This window comes from Centruroides vittatus, unplaced genomic scaffold (assembly GCF_030686945.1).
Source record: "Centruroides vittatus isolate TY-2023 unplaced genomic scaffold, ASM3068694v2 contig_424, whole genome shotgun sequence".
Classification (NCBI taxonomy): Eukaryota; Metazoa; Arthropoda; class Arachnida; order Scorpiones; family Buthidae; genus Centruroides; species Centruroides vittatus.
The window spans coordinates 989,514-1,016,443 of NW_027122230.1; the positions used below are offsets into that span (position 1 = coordinate 989,514).

General features: G+C 30.4%; 1 protein-coding gene across 1 annotated transcript; it reads right to left on the minus strand.

Annotated features, from left to right (window-relative positions):
- Positions 1-319: 319 nt before the first annotated feature.
- On the minus strand, positions 320-25,555 carry stas (Transmembrane protein stas). Its single transcript, XM_067272123.1, has 7 exons — positions 25,390-25,555; positions 21,201-21,315; positions 18,405-18,533; positions 15,222-15,315; positions 12,198-12,302; positions 8,461-8,599; positions 320-3,365 (listed from the first exon to the last, which is right to left on the minus strand). The coding sequence occupies exons 1-7, from the start codon at positions 25,478-25,480 to the stop codon at positions 3,196-3,198; spliced, it is 843 nt and encodes a 280-aa protein (XP_067128224.1). The 5' UTR covers positions 25,481-25,555; the 3' UTR covers positions 320-3,195.
- Between the last annotated feature and the right edge of the window lie 1,375 nt (positions 25,556-26,930).

The following is a 26,930-nucleotide window of genomic DNA, read 5'->3' on the forward strand; positions in this document are numbered from 1 at the left end:
CGTGTGTTTAACAACGTTCGGAAAACTGAAAATTTTAACAACAGGTTCGGCCGAACCTGTGCGAACCCACCGAATATCACCACTGCATGTGCAGCAATTAAAAATTATTTGCCATTAACTAGAGTCAGACTTATTTTTTCTGGATGCCTGTTATAAATTGCAACACAAACTATTGTTTACTATTTGTCATATTCTTTAAGCGAATGCAGTCGATGATTGGAATTTGCTAAATTATCGTGATTACAAAATATCATCATTGTTATTATGCATACCTTAACAGTTAATTTAAATAAAATGTTCTGGATTCAACTCAGTTAAATTTCAGAGTTTTTTATAAAATTTTCAACACTTTGTTGGTATTTATTAAATATATATTTCATCAATTAAATGCATTTTTAAATTACAACATTGCAATATAAAATCTACAGTTCTCCCATATTAACAACAATATAACAAGTTAACATTAAAGAACAAAAAATTTACAAATAATAATAATACAAGTAAGATATTTAAATATGCTGAGTGCTGGTCGTAATATACATTGACTTGTGTACAAAAGAGGCAATATTTTATTTTTAATTTAATAGAAATAATATGGATATTTCAGAAAATTTGTACTAAAATACACCTGTAAGTTTAAACTGTATAACAAAAATTTGAATTTTAACATAATCTATTTATTGGTCCCAACAAAATTTCTGGAACAGATCTATTTACTTATTTTGCATAAAAAAATTTATACAATCTCAGATTCACTTAAAAACTTTGATTTATACATAATTTTACATTAAATAAATATTCACTTCGGAATGCATTTGGATAGTGATGAGGTAAAAATCGCAAAGAAAAGTCTTAACAGTATTATGCATTGATCCTATTACAAACAAAAAATGAAAATTATTGGAATGCGTGCAAGTTTTATTAGATGTTTCCCAATGTTCGTGATAAGTATTCCGTCAAAGAATTTTCTGTGTATTTGTATTTAAAATATTTTATAATAATTGAGAATTTTTATTTGAAAACTAAAGTTAATTTAAATCTCCATATGGCATAACTTATGAATCAAACAGCTTCAAACAAAGTAAGTAACGGGAGTGAAATTTCATTTCCATACAACAAGAGTACTGCTACGGCAATTACTTGTGGAAAAATTCTGAATAAAATTATCTGTAATATATTATTCCTCGTGTGATATTCTTAATGAGCATGAACTTTAATATAATTTAATTTGATACAATATAGTTTATTTGGAGTAATGTCATAATTAAATCAACAATACTCTAAGGTGGAACTTCTCCAATATAACAAGACATACCTAACAAATGTTTTTGGCCTACCTGATTATCCTTCAAATTACAGAATGAAATTTAAACAGATTCTATTTTGGAATAAAATATTCTTTAAAAACAAAAATTATAAGATGTAATTGCATCAAAGATATAATTGTGTCAAAGAATATTTCATTCCAAAAACAACCTCTGTTTAAATTTTGTTCTGTAGCTTGACAAAGGCTTATCCAGCAAGCCAAAAACATTTGTTTTGATTAAATTTAGTTGCTGGAAAAGTGAGTGTGTCTACTGTCTTTGTAATTAAATCATTATCTGTAATAGTTGTTAATACTTTTTCTATTTAAACTAATTAATTACTCTCTTTTATATAACTTATAAAAGTACCAACAATTTCTAAATAATGGTACTTTGATTACTAAGAAATCAAATTTGTCAAAGGCAATATTGGTCAACAAAAATGTTTTGTCATAATTCCCGGAAAGAGGCATTTACGATAAGTTTCTTTACATATACGACAAAACCCAGGGTGGCAGACACCAGTAACTGGACTAATCAAGCAGACAAATCTCCTAGCCTCCAATACATTTGCTAAGCAGTGAGTAAGCACATTATCTGTTTCCCACAAATATATTGTGTTTTATGGAATTACTTTTGTCTTAAACTTGTTGAAGTTTTCATGGTTCTACTTTTAGATGGCATTTCCATGCACTTTGCATCCGATGTCAGTCGATTAATATAATCTCTCTAATCCTAATCCTACTTAATAATCTGCAGTTTCTTCAGCATAAAATTGGATTTTTAAACAAGACAAAATATGTAGCATATATCTCATTTCTTCCTTGCATAGCAGAAGAGAGGCATTTGGGAAACTTGGAATGAATCAAACAAGCCTAATTTTCTATTTCAGTGCTGTAAACACCTGCTCGAGAAGCTTAAATGTCAAAATTAACAGCAGCAGTTGCAGTTTTTGGTCCTATACCAGGCCAATCTTTTCCTCTAGATTCTTTGAGTCACTTACTTGTTACTTTTGGTACAAAATGGCACTTAAATATGTCTAGTGCTAAATTGTATTAATTAATTGACATAAAACAGCTCTTTAATTTTGGTGATTCTTTGATATCGTTCTTATCACACATTCTTTCACAAAATAAAAGCATATAGCAATATTATTTAAAACTGCAGTTCCGAACCTTTGTCAGAGCATGTATTCCTTTTGGTGAAAATGAGAAATTTTATTTACTTTTATTGAAAAACTTTCTAGTCACCATAATTTTAAAATCATTACTGTGAATAAATGCTCTGTTGTTGTTAATTTTTAACTATTATGGCATTACTATGTAGTATGGGTGCTGTATAATACTGATGTATATAAAATCACTTTAATTCAAATCGGTTTATTTTTCTCACAGCTAATAGGTGCAGCTGTGAGAAAAATAAACCAATTCGAATTAAAGTGATTTTATATATATCAGTATTATGGCATTAATTTTATCAATACAAATACAACAGCACAAGTCTTCAGAAATGTATAAAAAAATTAAAGTTAATGGCTTTTAAAGACAGGCGTGGAGAATTTCAATCACCTAGATATAAATACTAATTCAGTTGGCAGTCATTACAGATTTATTTCTGCATAACCCCACCTAAGAAATGCAATGCCAAATTTTTAAGCAGATGGAGTCTCCGGTCCAAGAATATCTACTAAACCTGAGTTCTGCCGTATATCTAGATGTGGGTATTTAGAACAGAGAATTTATAATTGAATTTAATATCAGAGTTTTTTCCTAAGAAACATCTAACAAAATAGTTCTTTCTTATATCAAAACTTTCATATATTATCAGAAAATTATTTTTACTTATCTGTATTTTATATCCTCATCAATAACAACATAATTAAAATATTACATCATTCCAATTTAGATTGTAACTTCTTATTAAACATAACTGGTAATAAAGAAAAAAGGGCAAAAATTCCTAATACTGCTATAGAAAACCAGGAAATGGCATCTGTAGATGACGTCAACTGGTGTAGCGTTGTTCCAGCTTTGATGGCAAGAAAAGATGGAGGAGCTACGCCTGTAATTAAATCAAAAGTAGAAAAATTAAATAACTTTAATAATTTGAGTATGTGCATGCACAAGATTTGCATTACAAGATTATATATTCTATGTGTAGAATATGTAATATGTATTCTTTTTGCTAAAAGGATATTTAATAAGTATTGTTTAAAAAAAGGAAATTACTTTATTGTTAACATACGGATTATATCTTTTCTACCACAAAGTAAAAAAATTATAATTAAAGCTATATTAAGTAAATAATTTTCCTTTGCATTAAAATGCATTGAAGAAAATTTTGCTAAAGCAGTGTAAAATTAATTAAGAAAAGAAATTGTAATTATTATTTTTTAAATGTGACAGATAATTCTTGTAAATATTTAATTTAAATGTAACATTATACAGCTGAAAAAGTGTGCAAGGCTGTTTGAAAGTCATTTTAAAAGCAAGATGTCAGTTTTCTCTCTCTATAGTAAAATGAAGTTAAACTGTGTGAAAACATACCGTATTTTACGGACTATATGATGCACTTTTTTCTTTGAAAAATTGCCTCCAAAATTCAGGTGTGTCTTATAAAAATGTCCAGTGTTTGATTTAAAATCAAACAAGTGTGTCAGTGGATAAAACAGTTGTGGTCTAGAGTGAGAGAAGACATTATTGTTAAATCTTTCAAGAAGTGTGGCACAAGTAATGCTCTCAATGGCAGTGAAGACCATCTTATATATGAAGAGGACAACGATGACAACAAACAGGAAGAGGAAGAAGAAAGTTCAGATGACAATTTTCAGGGATTTTAAAGGTCAGTTTGGTTTTATAAATTAAGAATTTTTTTTTTAGTCTGGCTTTACAATCTAATAATAAAAATGGTAAAAATGTTATTTTTTTAAAAATTGCTTAAAAATTAGGGCGCGTCTTATAGTCCGTAAAATACGATATGCAAGATTATTCAAGTCTGTTCTACTGAGTGGAGTGGTATATCTTTATCTGGCAGAATTTTGATAAATTAATTGGAAATCACTTATGATATTATAAATAAATTTCTGGATCATATAATTTGGATGGATGAGTTAGGACAAACTCTATTTCAGCTACAGTTGATTATACAAGTTCTAGTGTTTTGGGGCAAGTTATTTTCCAAAAGATGATCATCAAGTTCAAATTTACAAAAAAAAAAATGTTAAAAAGTATTTTAAACAAAAATGGAAGAAATGTGGCTTGGAAAAATTAAACATATTTTGGATTATGAAGGATTTTGGTTGCTCTATTTTCCCCCAAAATTTGTTGGTCTTAAAGGATAACCAAAGAAATATTCCACATGTTATTACAGATATGTGGAATGTAAAATATAATGTAAAATTTAACCAAAAGGAAGACTATATATGAAAAGATTTTTTGGAGTCTTGGATATTATATACAGGTTCCATAATAATCTGTAATTATTATGTAAAAAATGTTACACTAAGATATTTAAAATGTCACAGAGTCCGATTTGTAAGGCATAATGGGGAGACTTGGTTATTCATTTGTTCAAATCCTGTATAAATTTGTCACCTCTACAACAAGAATGTTTTGTGAAAATTTTGATATGAACACAATCTTTAGTTGTAATTGTTCTATTAACATACTAAGAAAAGTTTTTCTTCTTTGAATATGCAATTAGAACACTGTAATGTATTTATTTACTTAACTCCCTATTGTGAAAATTTGGCTAAGTCAAATTTTTCTTTTACAATATTGATAACTTTTTTTTATTATTAATCAGTTAACATAAAAATATATGCAATTTTTCTGAATGGTTAATGAACAGTTGGTTAATTGTGAAAAATATATAATTTTTTCTTTCCTAAAGACTTACAACTAAATACCGGAATTGCCAAAAAACTTATAACCAGAACCTTTTATTTAAGATGAATCTTAAATGGTTCTGGTGCAGTTACAAGTTTCAGTTTGAATATTTTACAATAAATTAAAAAATATATAGTTAATAGATGTTTGTTCAATTATTTCTGTAGCTATCTAATCAGCTTATTACTCTACTAACAAAACATATAAAAATTTTGTATGTGCACATACATACTCACTGCTTAGAACAGCCCTTTTTTAATATAGTATATGGCCATGTTATAGAACTAGTACTATTTAAAAGAGTGCTATATCAAAATTTAACAGTACAGTGAACTCCTGCACAACATGATGAAAAAATTGCAACTAGTACTCATACAAAATTCTAATTTTGTCATTTAAAGGTATATGTTTTTTTTTCAACTTCTAGGCTTAAGTTTAAATGTGCATAAAACCACCTGATAATGCGATTTCCTATAACATGGAATGTATCCTCCATATCATACAGGACTCCACAGTATTTTAATATTCTTCTGCAAATTGTTAAAATAATATGTAATGAAAATAAGTTAAACTTATTATTAGAATATATTTTGTTTAACTGAACAATTTATTTATTACTACTAAAAATATTTTTAACTTAAATATATGAAAATTTGTTTATCATTAATTTTTTCTGAAATAAAATCACTAATATATTTCTTATTAAATTAAAGCAAATACAACCCCCAAACAAAAGTATGGAATATTTTGCAAGTATTTCCAAACATTTTTTACAGGTGTTAATGAGATATGTTAGTGTATCTGACATGACAGTAAGGAGGAGACATATATATACTTCTACTTTATTTATCCCAATACCACCAGAGCATAATTGGGTTAAAAACAGTACTACACAAATGAACAGACATATATAAATAATTACAGACAGATAAGAAATATGACACTAGTAAAAATGGTGTGAACAGATGAAGGGGTGACAGATACAAAAACCAACTAACATTATAACTAGCTTAAGAGTAGAATTAAGTATTACAGGCTGTCTGATAATTTTCAGTTTCCCTAAGATTTCCAGGTTTTCCAGGATGAAAACCAGCATTTTTCCCAGACTGACTGTAAACAACTCGCTGCAGAAATTAAAAACAGTATTCAGTTTATTTGATATTACTAAATAAACTAACACTTGTAAGGCTGTTCAATTCCCTTTATTGAGCTGCAATTTGAAAAAACTGTAGACCTATAAATTTCCACTGTCATCCGTTCTTGAGATTAAGGAAGAACGGACAGACATCAGTTAGATAAATCAAAGACGAGACCAGACATAGAAAGCTTAAATCATCATGCTTGTTGTGTGACATGACAACACACGCATTCAAATCGCTTCTGTCATTATCTTTTCCATTATATGCTTTATGACAATTTTTTTTTTTTTTCAGGTTTAATACCAAATTCCCTGAGATTTCCATGATTTTTTTCCTGATATAATGAATTCCTTGTCATTTCCTGTTTCCAGGTTCATTGGACACCCTGTTAATTACAACATGTATGAAAAAAAGTTAAAAAATAATACAACTTAAACTATAGATAAAGAGATTGATATGTGCACAGAGATATGATGCAGCAAATGATATAGACAAACAAGGACAGTGAGCAAAATGACAATATGATGATATTGCAATTATGACAGACATGATCTGCTTAATGTATGGCTAAATGCACGTGTTATTTATGAATGAAGTTTTTGAACACCTTGTAGGTGTCACAATCGTTAAGATGTTGTTGATCACATGGCCAGTTGATATCCCTCTAGCCAAGAGTAAGGATAAACTCATGCCTAATATCCTCAGTCATTGGACACTTGTATACTTAGTGCTCAACTCTGTCAAGGCAAGTACAGATGGTACAGGTGTCCATTGCTGATTTGCCAACTCTCTGCAGGTAATCACCAAAACTGCCATCTGAGTGAAAAGGCTAGCAGAAAGAGGTTACCACTAAAACTAAAGATAAAGCCCTATATGACAAAAAAAAAGAAAGATGGTATGAAATGGGCCAAAATGAAGACATACACTATTTAGAATGGCCTGCAACAGCCCAGATATATCTCCAATTGAAAATGTTTAAAATATTCTGAAGAAAATGATGTCTAAAAATAGAGCTACAATTGTAGAATAATTAGAGAAGACAGTCAAAGAATAATGGTCAGAGCTTGATTCAGAACTATGTAAAAAACTTACAGTATTTCTACAATATCACAAAGAATTACAGCTGTAATAAGAGCAAACAATGGTCCTACAAAATATTAATCATTGGTATTCCATAGTTTTGTTTAATGTTTTTCATGGTTTCATACTTTCATTCAACTCTTACTTTGTTTAAAATGATGTAACTTTGTAATTTATGCAAATATCTTTACATTTGGTATGTATAAATTTAATATGTCTATTACAATTGCCAATTGTTGAAAGTTCAATAATAATTTTGTGAATTTGATTATTTTCAGATCAAAATAATTTACATTTATAAAATATTTACCCCACAACATTTACAATATATTCCATACTTTTGTTCAGAGTTGTATAGTATATACTTATGTATTTAGGGTCAATGTGGGTAAATATGAGACATTTCTCAAAACTTTTGTAACAGCATTTGTTAGGATCAGTATTTTACAAAGAGAAATACATGACAAGGTCTATAGATAGTGTTAAAATTTAATGGAGTATTCATTGTTTCTGTATGTATGAGAAATGTTGAGCAAAAACTTTTTTCCTGACTAATATTTTACCTTCAAAAGCTAAAATATGAGGCACTGGGAGGAGACACCCATTATATCATCATAAGGACTTGCCTATGCCAACATGGACATTAATAATGAGGTACTGGTTAAATGCAAGACATTTTTGTATAAAACATTCTCAAGATATATAATTTTTAAAAATGATTTTTTGTACAGCTTATTTTCTTGACATTTTCACATGAAATTTTTTAATTGAAGTAAGTAGATAAGATTAAAAGGCTGCATTATAAAGGTTTTTTTTTTTTTTTTGTTTGTGTCACTACATAATTATTAAAAAGACTCATTGAAACCATAGTCATTTTCATTCAGAAAAGTTATATATTAAAAAGCACTAAATAAACTTAATATTGTATTAGTCAGGGACAGATCAAACATAGATTAAGTCAAATTTCACAACTGTCACATATTTTTCAATTTTTTAGACTCTCACATATTTACCCACATTCAGACTGTCTCACATATTTATTCAACATACCTATAAAAGTTCCAACAAAAAAATGAAATAATGGTACGTCTATGACAGGTGAAGTAATGTTGATAAACCAATTAGGAAGAAATGGTGTTATACGAAGAAAGATAATATAATTTAGAAGATGAGATCGATGTTTGTTCACCTGAAATTAAACAAAATTATATTTAAAAATATATGTAATCTTTAAAACATTTTAATTTTTTCATTATAATTCTCAATAGAAATAAAAAGTTATATATATATATAAGATAACTTTTGACTCACAATATACTATATTTAGTACACAACTTTGAGTCACTATATAATAAATTGGTTTGGGCAGAACATCATCACCATGTATTATTTATGGTACACTTCCCTTATTGGCCTGACTATGTCGACATCTTGTATTGAGAAAGTGCTGTTCAATGATGTTCCTAAAGATGGCAGAACTTGCCACAAGCTTACAAAGTCAAATAATTTTTCTGTTCTTGTTGTTAAAAACTTATATCAGCAACTTTAACTAATATAATTTGGTTGTACAGGAATTATATTTATTTAGGTAGTTTTTAATACCATAATAGTAGCTAATGTTCGCTTAACACATTTTTCCAAACATCGGTATACATTTTTTAGTACTTCTTGATTCAAGAGAGATTTTTATCCATTAGGCTTAGGATTGTATTTACACTTGTTTTGTTTTGTAAGAAAGTGGATATCATTTTCATTATAAAAACCTTTATTCCCTTCTTTTAACAGATAGTTCCAGATAAAGTGTAATGAGGATGTTTTACTTACTAGTACAACAAACAGTACAAAAAAAGCCAAGACTGATTATGAGTGGAAATGGAAAACTTTTAGATACCAGGAAAGGCAACCAGAAATATTTCAGGTTCTCAAGAACTACTACTCCCTTTTCATGGCTCTGGGTCTATCTATAAATTACATCTGCATTTTTCTTGAAATTTTTATTTCCCTCCCCCATTGTCCCAGTTTGTCCAAGTTTCTGTAATCCTCTCCCCTCTCTTCAGACATCCAATAAAACTCAACCCTTTATCACTACATGAATAATAAAATGCATAAACTGTATAAAATTTAATAAAATAAAACAAACATTATATTGAAGTTCAACCCCCCTTGTCCAACTTGTCATAACCTCCACCCTCCCATAAATGACATCCACAGAATGTCATTTATGGACAGCCCCTTTGTTCATGCTACAATGATGAATTTTTGGACTGACTGCAAACAAATAAGTATGCAATGCAGACAAATGGTTTGGAATTGAACACTTCTGAACATGAAATAAGGAAACTCTTTGTAAGGTTCCCATTATAATATGGGAGGCAGTTTCCACAATACCAAATGTATTGGCAAAAGAGCACCATAATATCCAGTATTATGGATAGCATTCCTTTCAATAGATTATCCAAGTTATGATCCAATGTTCATGTTGTTAACAATGTTACAAAACATAACTCTGAAAATAACAGATTTTGGAAAGTTAGGCCAATCATGGATTGCTTTTTTCAGGTGAGATCATTTGATTTAGAAGTGTCTTTGTATTGATAAAGGAAAATCCAGCAATGAGTTGCATAACTTTCCTGGCTATTATGAGATCGTATTTAGAAAATAACTTTTATAATATTACAGTAATACCCCAAACTTACACGATAGGTGGCACCAAGCAATAACCACGTAAGTCGAATTCGCATAAGTTGGGGTATAATTTTGCATATAAATACATACAAATTACTTTTAATTGGGGTCGAAACTAAAGAAAACAATAATTTAGAAATAAATGTTTAATAAAATCTTAGATAATACATATGTATAACAAATTATATTATTAAAATCATAAACCGAAGTTATTTTGATGTAGAAGGCTTCATAAAATCTAACAAATTTGTCTGACAGCTCAAAGATAATTTTTTCTCCCCCCAAAATTTTGTTAAACATTATAGATTCTAAATTTAAGACGTTTTTTTAAAAAATATGTTCTTTTTGATATTAACTCCTTTTTGAATGTTTAACACTTATGTGATACATTTTACATATACTCTCTAATTATTATTATTATTATGTTGGGTTAAGTGAGATATACTCGGTTAACACTGGTGGCTTTGTACTATGCCGGACCAAAGTCAAGGCATAGTAACCAAAACAGAAATTAAAGAAGTGTATCAGTGTGTGTGTCTGTATTCAGAAATTTTCTCACAATATGACATGTACTCAATATAGTGGCCTTCTGTAGTGTGATGTATGTGTTTCTATTCAATTGTAATGTGCCCAGGCTTTTGTGCAGTGTGTGTGGTATGACACCTGTAGAGGAGAGAACAACAGGTACAATAAGCACCCTATCCATCCTCCACAGATGCCTTATTTCCTGGGCGAGTTCTGTGTACTTACTAATTTTTTCAGTGCATGCGTTTTGTATATTGTGAGTGTTTGGAATGAACATGTCTATAATGTATGTGATTTTATTGTGTTTGTCAATGAGTGTGATGTCTGGTCTGTTGTGGTAAATTGTTTTATCTGTGATTATGGCTCTGTCGTAGTACAATTTGTGCGTGTTGTTTTCCAATACTGTCTGTGGAATGTATTTGTAGTATGGTTCGTGAATGTCTACTAATTTGTGTTTCTTTGCAAGTTCTTGGTGTATTATATTTGTTACTTGATTATGTCTGTGTAAATACTCTGTCTGTGCCAAGAGCTTGCAACCAGAGGTGATGTGTTGTATAGTTTCTGGCATGATGTGACATTTTCTGCATGTGTCATTTGTGAGTGTTGCATCTTTGAGTATGTGTTTTCTGTAGTTTTTAGTATTTATGACCTGATCCTGTATGGTGATCATGAATCCTTCAGTCTCCCCAAAGAGGAATCCCCGAGCTAACCAGCTGTTTGACGCAGTTTTGTCAACAAAATCCTGGGCCAGATCGTAAGGATGCCTGCCATGGAGTGCCTTTCGAGTCCACGATTGCTTAATGGTGTCTATGCTTTTTATATGTTGTGTTGTGTCCATATGATGTGAGTGTAAGTTTAATGGTGTGTTATTCGAGTCTGCTAGAGTTACTGCTTTATGTAATTGTGATGTTTCTTGTTTTTTATAGAAAAACTCTCGCAGTGACTGTATTTGTTTGTAGTGAAGGTTAACTATGTCAATCAGGCCATGTCCGCCATCTTTACGTGGAAGGGTTAATCTTTCTGTGGCAGATTTAGGATGATGTGTTTGTGCTTAGTGAGTGTTGTTCTTGTTTTCCTTTGGAGTTGCTTGAGATCTGTGTGAGTCCAATGTATAACTCCAAAAGAATATGTGAGTACTGGGATGACATATGTGTTTATTGCTTTAACTGTGTTTTGCATTTAACTCTGTTTATTATTATTATTATTATCATTATTCTTTGCTATAACTATGCAACTTTTGCATGTACTCAGGTTAAATATTTTAATAATTAATTTAACTGTATATGATTTATTTTGAACTGTTTTTCCTTGATATATAAAATGTGCATTCTAATTTTATTTTTAAAAAATCAGAATACAGTAAAAAAAAATTGGCAATAAGTGCCAAAGGCGAAGCTTGGCTTAAAATACACTAAATATTTTTCTCCTAACTATTGCGTTCAAATGGGAGTGCATCTTATATGCAGTAAAATATAGTACTTTTAATAAATAAAAATTTTCAAGGATTCATCCTTATAATCAAATAATTTATCAAAAATTTAAATAAACAAAAGGACATGAATTTAAAGTATTTTTACCTGTCTTGACCATTGAGCAGCACGTTCAGGTAAATATTTCATCACAAGTCGGCGACCAACCATATACGAAAGAAGATAGCAGAAAGAAGCACCAAGTGCTGAACACTGTAAGATCAAATACATAACTTATATTATTATTAACTTATCTGAATTACATTACCATAAGTATCTGAATATTTAGAAAACTGATTAGAAAAAAATTTAAAATCAATTATAAAATTTTATTAATTGGATTTTTAAGTGTAATATAAATTAGTTATAACAAAATAACTAGGGCATTGTGTGACTTTGTCATATAGCAATAGAATTGAGGCAGAGCTGGAAAGAATTGATCCCTGTACTTGTTAGGCGCAGAAGAGGTGATCCTTGCACCTGATGGACCAGACAACCTCATAAAGCTAACTCTGCCCTGCCCTGACTAATGGCATCACAGGGTTAAAGAGACTATGCCTTAATCATGGGTCATGGTCTGGTACCTGATGGGTAAACTGGACTCTTTTAGTCAGACCACAAAGGACTTCTTTCGGGCTCCCATCCGTTGTCTTAGGTCCAACTCTAACTTTGGCATAACTTTTATTGTGCATCCTGTTCTGCACTTATAATATTCCCTTCTTTGCTCATTGTCAGCTCATTAATATTAATAATATCAGACAGTGGGGTCCCCTTCCCAAGAAGGAGTACCCTGCCCAGTGCGTCCACTGAGCTTATAGATCTAAAAGACCTATTACACTTTCCATCAATTCCTTTGGTTTCTTTAAGTTTCCTTTTTACTAGCTGCTAGCATTCTAAGTACTTGTTCAGGTGGCTTGGACCAGTCGACTTGGCTAGCCCCTTGGTGGAAATCCTCAGTGTGAGGACAGTCAAGCACGTAGTGTCTCGTGAGGACACCCACAGGAGCAGCTACCACCTCCTTGTCCAAACTTGGACTTGAAATGGGAAAACCTACCATGTCCGGTCAGTATTTGCATCATTAATTAACCAATCAGCATCAGCCATTGATTGCTTAGTTTTGGCAAGTTACTTCCAGTTTCTTCCTCAATTGTTATACATATCACCATCATTATAAACAGTGTTATGAAAGTTTCATGTTCTGGTATCAAAATACAAGGATGTTCACTAAGAAGTCAGACTCAGGAAGTGATTTACAATGTGCAACAATATTTTGCTAAAGAAAAAGAGAAAGGAGAACCATTATTGACAATAAAGCAAGTAAGACAGCAAATAGCCATGGCTACCAACATCAGTTGTTCGACAATAACTGCTATTCTCAAAGAAGGAAAGCCTTTCCATACACTTGGAAAAAAGAGGCCAAGTCAAATACTCTAGATGATTCTGTGAACAAATTTGATTTGTCTGTAATTCAGTGACATATTTATAGTTTGTACTGTGCAGGCAAAATTCCAACCTTATGTTGTCTGTGCATTGATTTAAAAGAAAAGAAGAATTTTAATGGATGCATTGAATTGTTAAGGAAGATTGTGAATAAGCTTGGATTTTGTTTTTGTAAAATTAGCGTAAAGTACTTAAAGAAAGAAATGACAGTTGCATCTAGAATTAATTTTTTGCAAACAGTTCAAACTGTGGATCAATGCCAGTCCTGTATATATTTAGATGAGATGTGGGTGAATGAACATTACACTGTATCAAAATGCTGGCAAGACAGCACTCCTAATTTGAAAGTCCTGATTGGAAAAGGTAGATGACTGATAATACTTTGCTGATGATGCTGGAAATGAAAATCATTTTATTCCCAATGCCCACCTTGTTTTTGTTTTCAAAGGCAATGGCCCAAACTACCACAAAGAAATGGATGCAGATATTTTTCTGAAATGGTTTAAGAATCAACGTATTCCCAACATTCCAGAAAAGTCATACATTTTTATGGACAACACTTCATATCACAGTCGTCAACTGGAGAGACTTCCGTTCAGCAATAGTTTAAAACAAGAAATGACAGACAGATTAATTAAGCATAAAATTCCATTTTCTGATCAACTGTACAGAGCCAAGCTTTATGAAATAATTAAGATACATAAGAACTCCAGAGTATGATATGAGATTGATGAAGAGGCTGCATCAGAGACCACACAGTTATTTGTTTGCCTCTCTATCATTGCAAATTTAATCCACTGAATTGATATGGGCTCAGTTAAAAGCATATGTTGCTTGACATAACACCACTTTCAAATTGGCAGATGTAAAAAAGTTCGTGGATAAAGCTTTTGCATCCATAACTAAAGAAAATTGGATAGAAACAATTCACTACATAGAAAAAAATATAGAAGAATAAAGAGAATCAACTGGTCAATTGGACAAACATTGTGGAAAAACATGTAATTAATATATCAATGAGCAACTCTTCTGAAATCAAAGATGAAGATCCTATTCCACTATCAGAGTGATATAAAAATTAAAAGGTCCTTTTCAGGATCAAAAAATACTGATAAAGAGCAGCCAAATCAAACTTATATCTAAACTAAGAATAAAACATTTATTATATATCTCCATATAAATAAAAATAGAGCATACAGTAGTTGTTAAATTTTTTTTATATAAAAAATTAATATAATTAACAAAAAAGTCGTGCTGCCATCTAGTGAGAAAAAATAAAATTTACATATTGCCTGACATATTAAGCAAAAAATGCTGACACCATTAGGGAATGTGCTGATTGGTTTAACTGAAACAACAGCATGCATGACATTGCTCTCAAGTTGATTTGTTTCCATAGATAGACTATACAAATCAATTTCAAACAATTTGTTTTTTGACTAATTAAAGTTACAAGAAGAAAGAAATTACTTAGAGTATGTCCCATGAAAAAAATGTATCTTGATAACTATTATAATAAATCTATGTCATATTATATCTATTGTAAATAATTATAGTAAATATTTATTCATTATTTTCAATAACAAAAAAACAAAAAGTATAGTAGTGAATGGCAAACTTCATTACATACATACTTAAAATCTAAAAAACAACTTAATTGAAAAAACTGCATAATAATTAGAATAAACTTACCAAACAAACCATAAAAATAGCAAGAGGAAATGGAAAAAGGAATCCTGAGAGAATACTGAGAAAAATTGATCCTGGAATTGCAAATGACTGTAAACTGTTAAATGTTAAGGAATAAGTTATAAAATAAAAGCTTCATGAATTTTTAAATGGAATCACTAAATATATATATATACAGTTAACACTAGTATAATGTGGTAATTAGGTTTCACAAAAACAGGGTTACTGAGACTTGTATTATACATGAAATTGGGTTTACATTCCAAAACTATTTTCTTAAATACAAATTTTATCTATTGTGTAAGAAAAAACAGTTTTATTTAATTCAGAAAATTTCATTTAACAAAAAACAAGAATTACAAAATAAAAACAAACTTATTAAAATTCATAAAATAAAGAACTGTACCTAACATTCTTTCATTAAACACAAGATATAAATTTTAGTCTTCACTTCTATCTTCCAAAACAACATTTCACTAATATTCTTCATTTGTCATTGTCCAGATGTCTTCATTGCATGAAATCTTTTGGACATTGCTATAACTTTCAATTTCTTCAGATTCTTCTGCTAGTTTAGTTTCCAAGAAGTCAGTTATGATAGTCTGATGAGTGCTTTGTCACAATTGTTTTGATCATCATTATGTGCTGCTAAGCAAGATTGCCATAAAATTTAAAATTTCTAACAAGATTGCCATGAAAAATAAAAAGCTTTTCATCATTTAGAGAAAAACCTTTCACCATATAGGGAAAAATGCACAATCTATATTGACAAACTACATTGTAGTAACTGAAAGAATATATACTAGAATAAAGATAAACAGATGATTTTGTATGGACTTTTATATTGAAATCACATTGTATAAGTACCACATTATAGATGGATTGCTAAATTTGTGAACTGCATTATATAAATAGTGCATTATACAAGTGTTGTCTGTATCACCAATATCATTATTTATATCATCATATTATTATTTTTATGTACATAAAGGACAAAAAATAAAACAAGAACTCCCCAGCTGGGTGGATGCATAGACCAGTTCACAATGGTAATTACTGATATATAGTAGTCATTAACCACAAAAGCCTGCTGGCCTTATCAGATTTCTCACATGTGTGACAATGGGCCTTATGCTTCCACACTACTTGACCGAAGGGTTGACATTACTTTGGCAATGACTATATCAAGATGCTTCCATCTTGATATAGTCATTGCCAAAGTGATGTCATAAGTGATAACATACAGTAACTAGGGCTATTTTTTTTTTAATGTCCGTGTTGTTGCTAGGTCACACAAGTGGTCACATGAACAGGCAATCGGATTCAGGATGGAGATCTGAGAGATGGTGAGTCAGAAGTGAACCACTCAGATGCCAGTTTAACAATTAATAACTGTTTATTTGAAAGAAAAAAAAAAGGATTAAATGATATATACATCATACTGTGTCAAAATAACTGACCTATATACCATAGGTAGTTGTGAGAGAGAGTTTACATGATATTGTGCATAGATGTAAATACCTGAAGTTTGGTTGATCTGCAAGATGTGGTACTTCCTGTCCTGGAAGTAGAGGTGAAATCTAGAATTGTCCCAAGTTTTGGTGACAAAGTTAGTCCTATTAGAATGCAATTAAGTTTTCTGTTTCAGCAATGACTTTAATCCAAATAAGAGACACTTAATAAGTCTGTTTAGCAAAGAAGTTAATCCAAGTAGGAGACAGTGCAAACATGATGGGTTAAAGAGCTGGTGATGACTATACCATTGGGCTGTTAATTGTTATATTAAAGTCAGTATCATATGGCCAGAAGGCCAAAAGGTCATGGGAAAGCATTTCTTTCAGCATTGAGAACATGTAAAACAATATGTTCTCAAGTAAAAGTTGACAGTTATCAAACCAATTATCAATTATATATACAACAAAATTGTATTATTTTCTATTGAAATCCAGGTTCCCACTCATGCCTTTCCAATTTCTTTAATTAAATTTAATATCCCATAATGCATTTCAGCTTTTTTAATAGCAATCCTCAGCCAGGTTACATATACAGTGTTATAATTAAAATATATAAAATACAATATCCAATTAAACAAAAATTGTATTTTATTGGCTTCTTTTATATATATTTTACTTATAATACCATACAGTCAAAGTGTATATGTAATAGCCATCCTGGATGAGGATAGCTATTAAAAAAGCTAAAATAGATTCTGAGCTGTTAAGTGTTAACCTGGCAGTCCTCATTGTCTCTTCTCCAGTCCCTCCAGTCCTAGTCTAGACTCTGAGTCATTCAAGCATTCCAATCAATGAGGTAGACAGCACAGCCTGATTGGAGGAATATCTGACTCAATCTGGCAGATAAAATTTCCTTTCTGAGGCCCATCTATCTGCAGATCAGATATTGTCCAATAGAGGCATGGTCATCAACACATCAAAGCAAAGACCTGGACATCAGATGATTTCAGCCCACCTCTGATTCTACCACCACTGGCCATATGAATACTGCACATTGCATCAGCTGAGAGGCTTTTCTAGCATCTCTGGATGGAGACAATCCCTCTTAATATGTTTTTGTAGTCAAATTTCTTGTCTTTTCCAGCCCACACTACAAGGACATCAAAACACCATCTCCCTACTAACTCATCTGCTCACAATAACAACAGTAATGATTTGCCCTATGTCTCTCCATCTGTGCCTAATGCCAATAACTCCTTTATCATCACTGTATTGGCCCATCATGCACCAGTCACCATGTTATCACATCAAGGCATCACATCTACTGCATGGATCATTTTGTGTAATCAACAATGGCAGTCAGATCACACATTGAAACCTCAATATAAACAATCTAGGGTTGATAGAAAAAGATACAGCAAGCTAGACTTCTCTTCACAAATTTATTGGGATTTGTGATATTTATTTATGTAAATTTTATATTAAATTAAATTTATTTTATTACTTTAATTTGTAATTCTATTATTTTATTTGTAATTCTATTATTTTATTTGTAATTCTATTATTTTATTTGTAATTCACTTTTATCAATCATTAAATTTACTGTAATTTATAAAAAATATAATTAAATAATCTAAATATTTTAAAAACTCATGCATAAAATAACTATCATTTTATCAAATATAAAATTATTATTAAATAACTTTTTATAAATTTAACAGTTTAAGGATACAAAATATACATCACAAAATAGCCGCCTAGAACTGTAAAAAAATAGCGATCCTTGTAATGTGATAAAACCTTTCCTAAATTCTTAGCATCATCAATATTCTGTGGTAATTTCATATATTGAATCTCATCACTAACAAAAAAAAAATTAAAATTAATTAATATAAAACTAAGAATTAAGACATTAAATAAATAAAATACCAGTTTCAATACATATATACAGTCAAACCTGTCCAAAACAGAATCCCACAAGACCAAGCAATTCTTCTGTAGTAGACAGGTTATATACTACAGATATCATTTCGTTAATGTGATTAATTAATCCCTCAATGCTACATCATATATCAAAATCACATTAGTCAAATACAGTGGTACCTCAGTATGCAACAGAACAATCACGTTATTAAATCCTAAAGCTGAAACTACATTATAAACATGAATTCACACCTTTCTTTCAATTTCCAGAATTCACTGTTTAAAAAACAATGTTTTTGTTCACATTTAGGGGCCTGCGTCAGGTTTAAGAGATTCTATATCAAACGTCTAGAGCAAGTTCAAATTTGTTTTGGATAAGAATATTCTTATCCAAAACAAATATATGGACATTTTTTCCAACTTTTAGCAATAATAATTTTGTATGATCCATTAACTTGATGTTTGAGAATTACTAAATGACCTGCCTGATTTTTATTGGGCTATTTTAAGTTTAATAAATAATCCAAAACAAAGTAATTTGGCTGGAGGTACACAGTTAGGCTGCCATCTCATCATAAATTTAGTAATGATAAATAAATTAATTTTTAATTTAATTTAGAATACTTGATTTATTTATTATTAAATTTATCATGACATGATGGCCTAATCCTATCTCCACTCAAATTAGTTATTCGGTTTTTTAATTAGATTTAAAATAGCCCAATCAAAAATTTAGCAGATAGCATTACCAAAACTCTTATTGCCAAACAATATGTTTTCATTGCATTAGCAAAACATCTTTTTCACCTGAAGCTTGTGAAGAATTATCTGCAAGCAAACATGAAATCATAATTTTTTGATAGAGGATTATTGTTGTTTCACAACTTTAAAATAAAAAAACTCATACTATATAAACAGAAATAAAGCAAGCATTGATTGGTTTTGTTGATTAAAAGAACCATGTGATGCTGCTTAAATCCCCCTCTTGACCAACTTTATCATCCCAAATTTTTCACTGATCAGACACCTCCATTTAAAAACAAATATGCCTTACTACCTTACATAACTGTGCAGTTAATTTTTGAAATGTTAGTGTTATATTTCAAAAATTAACTGCAAAGCTATATAAGGTTAAGTGCAACATATTTGTATTTATTATCGCTTTGTTCTTTGGATGGATTCCATTTCAAAACACTTTGATAACAGGTGGCATATCCTGAAAATGCAGGTGAAACTTCCGGTGGTTCTTATTGATTATAAACAAGTGAATACGTCAATGAACCAAACTTAAGACAATGCAAAAATATTTTGCTCCTTTTCCACACAACCACTATCAGGAAATGTCCTATGGCAATGGGCAGGCCTCTTAATACCATGTGCAAAATGCAAGTGACTGGGAGTACAAATAAAAGTGAATCAGTCTATCCCAGCCTATCCTCCAATCTGCTTGAAGATGGTCATCAGAAAGAAACATAAAGGTAGCACAGGCATTGTGAATAAAACCCATCTTAAGAAACAAAGCAATAACAAATATATCCCACTAACCTTATAAAGCTTTGCAAAATTCAGTTTAACACAAACGTTTTTGGTCCTAAGGGGACCAAAAACGTTTGTGTTAAACTGAATTTTGCAAAGCTTTATAAGGTTAGTGGGATATATTAGGCAGAGTAAAGTCCTGAATATAGTCAGTTAACCTGTCTCATGAAAACTAGCCATCTAAGACCTCCTCAGTTGCATAAAATAAAACTCAACAAGCCCTCTGTTTTTCAATACAGGTACTATTGTACTATATAACGTTCATTATTAGATTTGTCAAATAAAAAATTCAACATTTCTAGGTTCTCTGAGTTAACATATTACCATCTTCACTTTCTAAGTTACCATGTTTGACTTTCCTGCAAAAAAAGAAGTGCTCAATTTGAGCATTGAGCAAGCAAGCACTTTTGGTGCTGTTGTCACAGATAGAGATAATTAATCTCCAATGAAAGGACTTGTGCACAATGCTCAACATAGTAGACTTTCAGTGCAGTAATGACTGGCTATACAAGTTTAAAAAGTGCCATGAGATTGCAAAAAGGATTATTATTAGAGAAAGTAGATCTGTCAATCTTCAGACCATTGAGGAAGATTAGTAGAAGTTGCAAGGAGCAATGAGAAAGTACAATTTGAGAATGTATACAATATGGATGAAACAAACGGCAAACAAAAATTAAGGATTTTTTTAAATCAAGGCAGTTAATAAGTCTTCATATAAAGCCATCTAGCTGCTAAATATATCCATAATAATTAAAAACGATATCCAAAATGATTTTGATGATGACAACAATAACAAGCATACAGGTTAGTAAGACAGGTTATAATACAAATTAGTTACAAAATAAAAATCTTTTTGCTGATACCTCTCTAATCTGCTTCCTTTGTATCTGTCCAAAATTCTGAGTGAACAAAGATGAGCAGATTACGGAGAATCAACTATATATTCAGTATTATATTGAAAATATTATTTTTTTTATTTTTAATATTTGATATTTAAATAAATTAAGTTAAATGATTTAATGTAAAAATTTAAATTAAAATATTTGAAATAAATTCATTTGTAACAAACCTTTCCAATTCTGGAAATCTGTAATACACCATTAAAAGACTAAGAACTGAAGTAACAAAAACAAATATAAGAACTAAAAATGCTTGACTTGTACTTTGAACATTTTCTTTTTTATCTGGAAAAAAAATAATAAAAACAACATTAACTGAATCAAATTATTCCAATTAAATATTTGTAAAAACTAGTAGTATCTAGTTCAAAATTAAAGTAGATTTTTATTTACTTATTCTAATAGTAATAAGCAGTGCTGTAACTAGAATTATGGACGCCTATGGCCAAGAATAAAAATGGCGCCTTTTTAATTTTTGTTATTAAATAAAAATAAAAATGATGGTTTATTTCTGAAATATATGTTCGTAGAAATTACAGATAATAAATACTATATAAATATAATTATAGAAGTGTTTTTGTGTTATTAATTTCGAATACATATAATACCGAAACCTTCTCGTTGGCGCCTTTATTAAATCGGCGCCTATGGCGGGAGCCACGTTGGCCATACCCTAGTTACGGCTCTGGTAATAAGTCACAAAGAGTATAAATGTCATCTCTCCACAGTAACACTGCCTGGTAGCATTTTTATAATCAAACATTCCATATGAAACTTTAAAAAAGCTTGTCCTTAAATTTAACCATTTTATCATTAAAAGAATAAATAAGTTATGTTATTTTACATTAAAATTATATTAGCTACTAATAATGATTAATAGTAAGAAAATTGCTTTAAAAATAATTTTAAAGAATTTAGAAATTAATTAGCATAAAATAGCATAAAATTTTCAATTCTTTGACAAATCAATATCTAAACCATAAAAATAATAATAAATTATTACATCTATAATTTAAAAAAATCTCTAAAAATTTTATGAAAAATCAAAATATCCAAGTTTGATTAATTACAAAATAATTAAAATGTAGTCATTGAATGTTGATGATAAAAATAGTAATTAATGAAATTTAACAGAATATTTTATCAAGTAAATATGCTAACAAAATAAATATCTGTCTTTAATGCCTTTTAATTTTTTAAATAAAAAAATGAAAACAAAACAGAAAATTAAGAAAATATATTTTTTTTAAACAATTCTCTTCTTTTTATTCACAATATGTATGTGATCAGAGACTTACATTTAGCTATCTTCATTAAATCTGAAGTTTTGATATTCAAAAGTAACAAGAAAATTATAAGAAAACAAAATCTTTGAAATTTTAGACTCAATGTTTTAAGAATTGTTGAAATTTTTTCAAAATGTTTAAAAGTTTTCAAAATATTATCATCACCATCATGTGGCCACTTATAAAGACTTCATTAGATACAGACACTTTGGGTTTGTCACGATAATTTTTTTATTGACTGTTTTGCTTTTTATATACAATCAACTTGCATTAATACAAATTGCTAGGGAAACAGTAGTTAGTTTGCTTTATCAAAAGTTCATATTAATAAATTTCAGAGTCAAGGCTAAGGTCATATAATTTAGAGAGTTAAGGCTTAACAGATGATAGAAATATCTAAAATATAACATAGTATTTTGAATTAATTTACTAAATAAAGTTAAATAAAATACATTTATTAACAAAAACAAATTCTAAATGATTTTTCAAATCAAACAAATTAAAAAGGAGATGATATTTGCCATTTAAGCATAGAGTATTATATCAAAGTAATTAAACAAAACAAAACTAAAAAAAATTTGTAATTTGATGGCAGCACCATAAGCATTCCCAATAGACAAACTAGCACATGTTTGCATGGGAACACATCCATTTAAAGAGGTGAGGTCCTAAAACATTAACTCCTATTTTCTGAGTACAGTAGAATGGTCTGCTAAAACTAGGGGCCATATTCTGGTCACTTATCTCTCCTCTCTTCTTTCACCGACGAATGACATCAAAGCATGAGATGAAATTCGTCTCTCATACACAGTGGCGATTCTAGTCATTCCTAACGATCTCATCTTTGTCGATGATGTCACAATTCTATTCAGTTGATTATACTTGTTTGGGTTATCTGTGCACACAACACAGTACAGAATTTTAACCGATGAAATTGTAAAATTTTCGAAAATGCAGAGTACATAATCATAGATCACATGGCAAGGAAAGCACGTGTTCAAATGAAGCACATAATTTCGACAAAGTTATGTTTTTTGTTTTATAACTTTTTACAGATTGTAATGTCAATTTGTCTCTTAACAAATAAAAATTTTAATAACTTAAGTTAGAAAAGCGTGAGTACTTAGATATTTTTCGAAATATTACAATCTAATTTCTCCTTAACTATCTAAGTAAGATTAATATCACATTCGATAGTTCAGTAATTAATGTAGGATTATTAAAAAAAAAAAAAAAATGGAATCAGTGTAGGTACTGGAAAAAATCAGAGGTGTTTTCTCTCTTGAAATATTTTTTCCCAAGATAGAGAACGTTCTCTAATATGATTGTACAGCACAAGTAGCATCAAGTGGTCCATATTGGCTATAACAAAATTGAGGCGAAAGACCATAGACCAGTCGAAAGACAACTAGCCGCTCTTCTCTGATAAACAAGAGAAGCAAAGAGAGAAAAAGTTGTCCAGAATCGATTTAGAGAGACATGATGATCTCTCGAGACATAAACAAATGATTTAGCGAATCAGCATCCAGCTTGTGAGAGACAACAGACAAGAGACAATGACCAGAATATGTCCCCAGATGTTTGAATTGCTTTACAATCGGAAGTCAAACCCATCTTTGTTTACTACAAGGAAAAAATCTATTCTACTCAAAATATAACATTTATTACAGTATTCATTTTTATTGTTCACATCAAAAACTGTAACTGGAAGTAATGTTATTTCTTGAGGATTGTTGAGTTAATTTACAGTTCAGTTTAACAAATTCTGGTAAAATTTTTGTCAATCCTGAAGAAGAGAGAAAAGCAATCGACATTAGACAGATTCTTTAACCCCCACAAACAGAAAAAACATGAATAATATATATATATATATATATATATATATATGTATGTATTTTTATTATTACATATAAATAAATGTAGTAAGAAAGTATATATTTTTTTATTTTTTGGAGTCTTCAGAACAAATTAATCAAATTCCCATAAAAACCTATGGTAAATCAATAATCTGTTAACAAACAATTTGGATAGCAAACAAAATCTTGGAATGGATTATGTTCGTCGACTGATCACCCACTGTACATACTTACTGTCTTGTGTGCATTAGAATTAAGGTATATTAATGCCAAAAGACAGTATGTAGGCATTTATTAAATGCAATGTTTATCAAACCACGATCTACGAACTCTTCTGGGTCCAAAAAGAGGCAAATCACATGTTAGGAAATACAACATCACCGCTCTGAACCATGCAGTAACTGAAAAGTTCAGTCTTCAACGACAAGAAAGTTAAGAGAAAATGCATCAGAGACATCACGTGGCCGAGACAAGCGACATCCATAGGTAGTCATGAAATCAAATGACATCAAAACCAGGTCAGGCGATACATTTCGTACTCATCCACCATCTAGTGTGTCGCTCCACAAGAAAAACAGGGTGTCTCAAACAGCGCACACTCAGCTAGTAGTCTGCGATTTTTTGTTTACAGCACTTTTTAAACAGGTCGCCTCCAAAAAATTCTACATGCTTCGGAAATATCTATGAAATACATCTCTGTTAAAAAGTTAAAAGAAAGTACATAATGGACTGCTTGTATAGTTTTATCTAAACTTCCTTGTCTGTATGATATATTCTGGCATTCCTTTTTGTTCTACAGCATGCAACAGTGTGCCATCGACCACATTCGTTTTGAGAGGGAAAAAAGTATCCACAATTAGGACTCGATGTACTGAAAAACTTTCAAAAATCTGTAAACACAACTTACGTCATTGTTTTATCCAGGAATACAAACCCAGAGATTATTAAGAAAGCCAGCAGATTGACACTTGAGAAATACTAGAGTAAAAGTTAACCTATCGACTACTACGGCAATCAATCTCGTAACAGAGCATAATTCGAAAATGCCATCAATGACCCTATATTGCTTTTAGAAAGCCAGTCTAACGTCTCGAATCTAACTGCGAATTAAAATTATTGCTCTTTATTTATGTGTAAACATATGGACAAGGATAATACTAAAATATATTTAAAATTTAAATGAATCTCTAAATGTACAGTCAACCGTCTACAGTTACCATTTTCTATTTTTCGGTCTTCTTTTTTCCATTTTTCATTCACCGAATTAATTTCTAAATCATTCATTTTTCTTTCCCTGATGACGTCCATCTTAGTTGTGCTCTGTAACCATTCTACAGTGTTGCCGTATCAGTAATATGAAATCGCGGCTTCGTAACACTGCCTACTCGATTTAGTAAGAATTGTGTTTCGATTAATCTATATATATAATCGAGACGAGTTGATAATAATAATAATAATCAGTGCAGAGCCCAAACGGTTAAGAGTTGAAAGTTGAAATTTGGTACGTAGTTAGGTTACGTCACGAGAACGCACACTATGAAGGGATTTTTTGAAATTCCTCCCCACGGGGAGAGGGACAGGATTAAGGCTTAACACTTTCATCAACAATGAAAATGTTACGTAACAATAAAAGTGTTAAGAGAAAGCGACGTGCAAGACGTAGATGGAGAAGAAACGGGCGCTGGAGAAAAAAAAAAAAGAAATAGAGTAATATGTTAGAGCATATTCGATTTTCAAATTTAAACAGATTAGTTCGGTTTTTCTCGACTTTTCTTCTTTAGAACATTCGATGAAAATCGAACGATATAATCAGAACACGTCGTGAAAATCGAACAATATTACAATATTCGATTTTCAAATTCGACCTTTTATTAAAAATATTTAGTTTGTTGATGAAATTACTCTTTTTCTTCTGTGACTATAACGTAATAATCTTAATCTTCGCTATCGTTACTTTTGCCCGAGCAACGCCGGGCCTACCTGCTAGTAATAATATAAATGTATAATTTATTTTCTAATTCAGTTTGGAAATACCCGAATTAGGTTGAAGTATCCGAAAAATTCTCTTCTGAGAATTTCCTAAAGTTATCGCTTTCTCCAGAAGCATTCCTAAATTGGATTCATTCGAGTGTAACGCTTTATATATAACCTTCTCTCAAAATAATACGATTTCATTAACAAAAGTCTAATTTATACTTATATATCCTAACTAGCTGTTAGCGGCGGCTTCGCTCGCGCGGATTTTGCAAACAAACCCTATTTACATTCAATATTTCAACAACCATAGTAATTGTTATTTAACACCTACCGCTGGGAATGATGAGAATTGCTGAGAATAAAACGAACTCTTTTAATTTTGACTTCTAGCTGCAAGTACCCGCTTCATTCTATAATCGAACCAATATGCAAAAAGAAATTCGAATTTAAAACGGTTCGAACATTTGGTTAAAAAATCGAAATATATAAAAAATATTTATAACAATGTCTGAAATGTTATCAATTTAATACCCCTAAGTACTCAATGAAGACTAAACGTAATTAAAAACAAAAACTCGCATCTAAAATAGTACGGTAGAAGCCGTTCTTCAGGTTGAGACTTAACGGTCTCCCTCTCCCCCGTGGGGGAATTTAGAAAAATCCCTTCTTAGTGTGCGTTCTCATGACGTACCCTAACTGTGTACCAAATTTCACTTCTAGGTTCTGGAACTTTCTAGAAAAAATTGGAACATTCTCATTGAAGCGTCACACATTTTCGAAA